Genomic DNA, 1,044 nt, shown 5'->3' on the forward strand with positions numbered 1-1,044 from the left:
TAATAATGATATTCTCATTCATAGATCTCAGTTGAAGAAATTCCTTGGTCGCAAAATGGAGTCAGCTGTAAACAAGGCCAAATCTCTAGCACATGAGGTTTCCCACAGACACAGAGAGGAGAAAGACGTGTTTGAAGATGATGCCCCAGCTCATGATACTATGCAATATGTTAAGGTAGGTGTGTTGAATATTGGCAATTGGTGTTTTTATTTTTTATCGGTAAGGATGGTTATTATTGTTAGTACTATTGGTGCCTCTACTATGATTAAAAGCAGTGTATCATACTGATGTTTTCAGGTGAAAGGAAAAATAAAAGGGTTCATAGTAATATTTTTAGGTAGAGCCAGAGAAAGAATTTCTTCTTAATTGGCCCATCTTTAGTGATATGTATTAAAGTTCAGGCAACAAGATGGATGTATTCATATATAATTGATGTGATGGACTAAGATAGTTCTTTTGGAATTTTCAGATCAAAACTGCTCACAGCCACAAGGGACCCCATGAGTTTGACAACCTGATGTATGTCCAGGAAATAACAGGTAAGTTAAACATTGCCAATTGAGAATAAACCACCAAGAAATAATTGAATCAACTGTTCACCAAGTTCCACTAGAAAATGACAATTTCAAAATTGAGGAAAAGGGAAAAGGCAGGTACCCCTATTTTTGGAGGAAGCAAACAAAAGAAAATGGAATCAGAAAGGGAAAACACACTGAAGACTGCATATATACAGAGGAAATATAACCCCAAATGGTGGAAAAAAGATGCATTGAGAGAATATGGTACTAATTCTTGAAGAAAATACCAAGTCTACTGAGATGTGAAGATATATTGGTAACTGATGTGAAGAAACAGTTTATTCACTAATGAGAAAATTGGGAAAGAGAAAAATGTGACACAGAGATATCAGACCTGACATAGAAAATATGATAGTTAAACACAAATTTGTAAATGGACTTTATAAAGCATCAGTTCTATAGAAAATTTTAGATTTTATCATTTAAAGGCATTTCTTTATACCATAATCTCTTAGAAAAAAAAAA

General features: G+C 33.6%; 1 protein-coding gene across 1 annotated transcript in view; it reads left to right on the forward strand.

Annotated features, from left to right (window-relative positions):
- LOC119585802 overlaps positions 1 to 1,044 on the forward strand; it is a gene marked incomplete at its 5' end in the record, with an annotated part of 18,429 nt that overhangs the window by 12,547 nt on the left and 4,838 nt on the right. Inside the window, 2 exon segments of the mRNA XM_037934524.1 lie at positions 25 to 175; positions 471 to 540. Coding sequence (XP_037790452.1) covers positions 25 to 175; positions 471 to 540 — 221 coding nt within the window.

This window comes from Penaeus monodon, chromosome 20 (assembly GCF_015228065.2).
Source record: "Penaeus monodon isolate SGIC_2016 chromosome 20, NSTDA_Pmon_1, whole genome shotgun sequence".
In the NCBI taxonomy this organism is placed as follows: Eukaryota; Metazoa; Arthropoda; class Malacostraca; order Decapoda; family Penaeidae; genus Penaeus; species Penaeus monodon.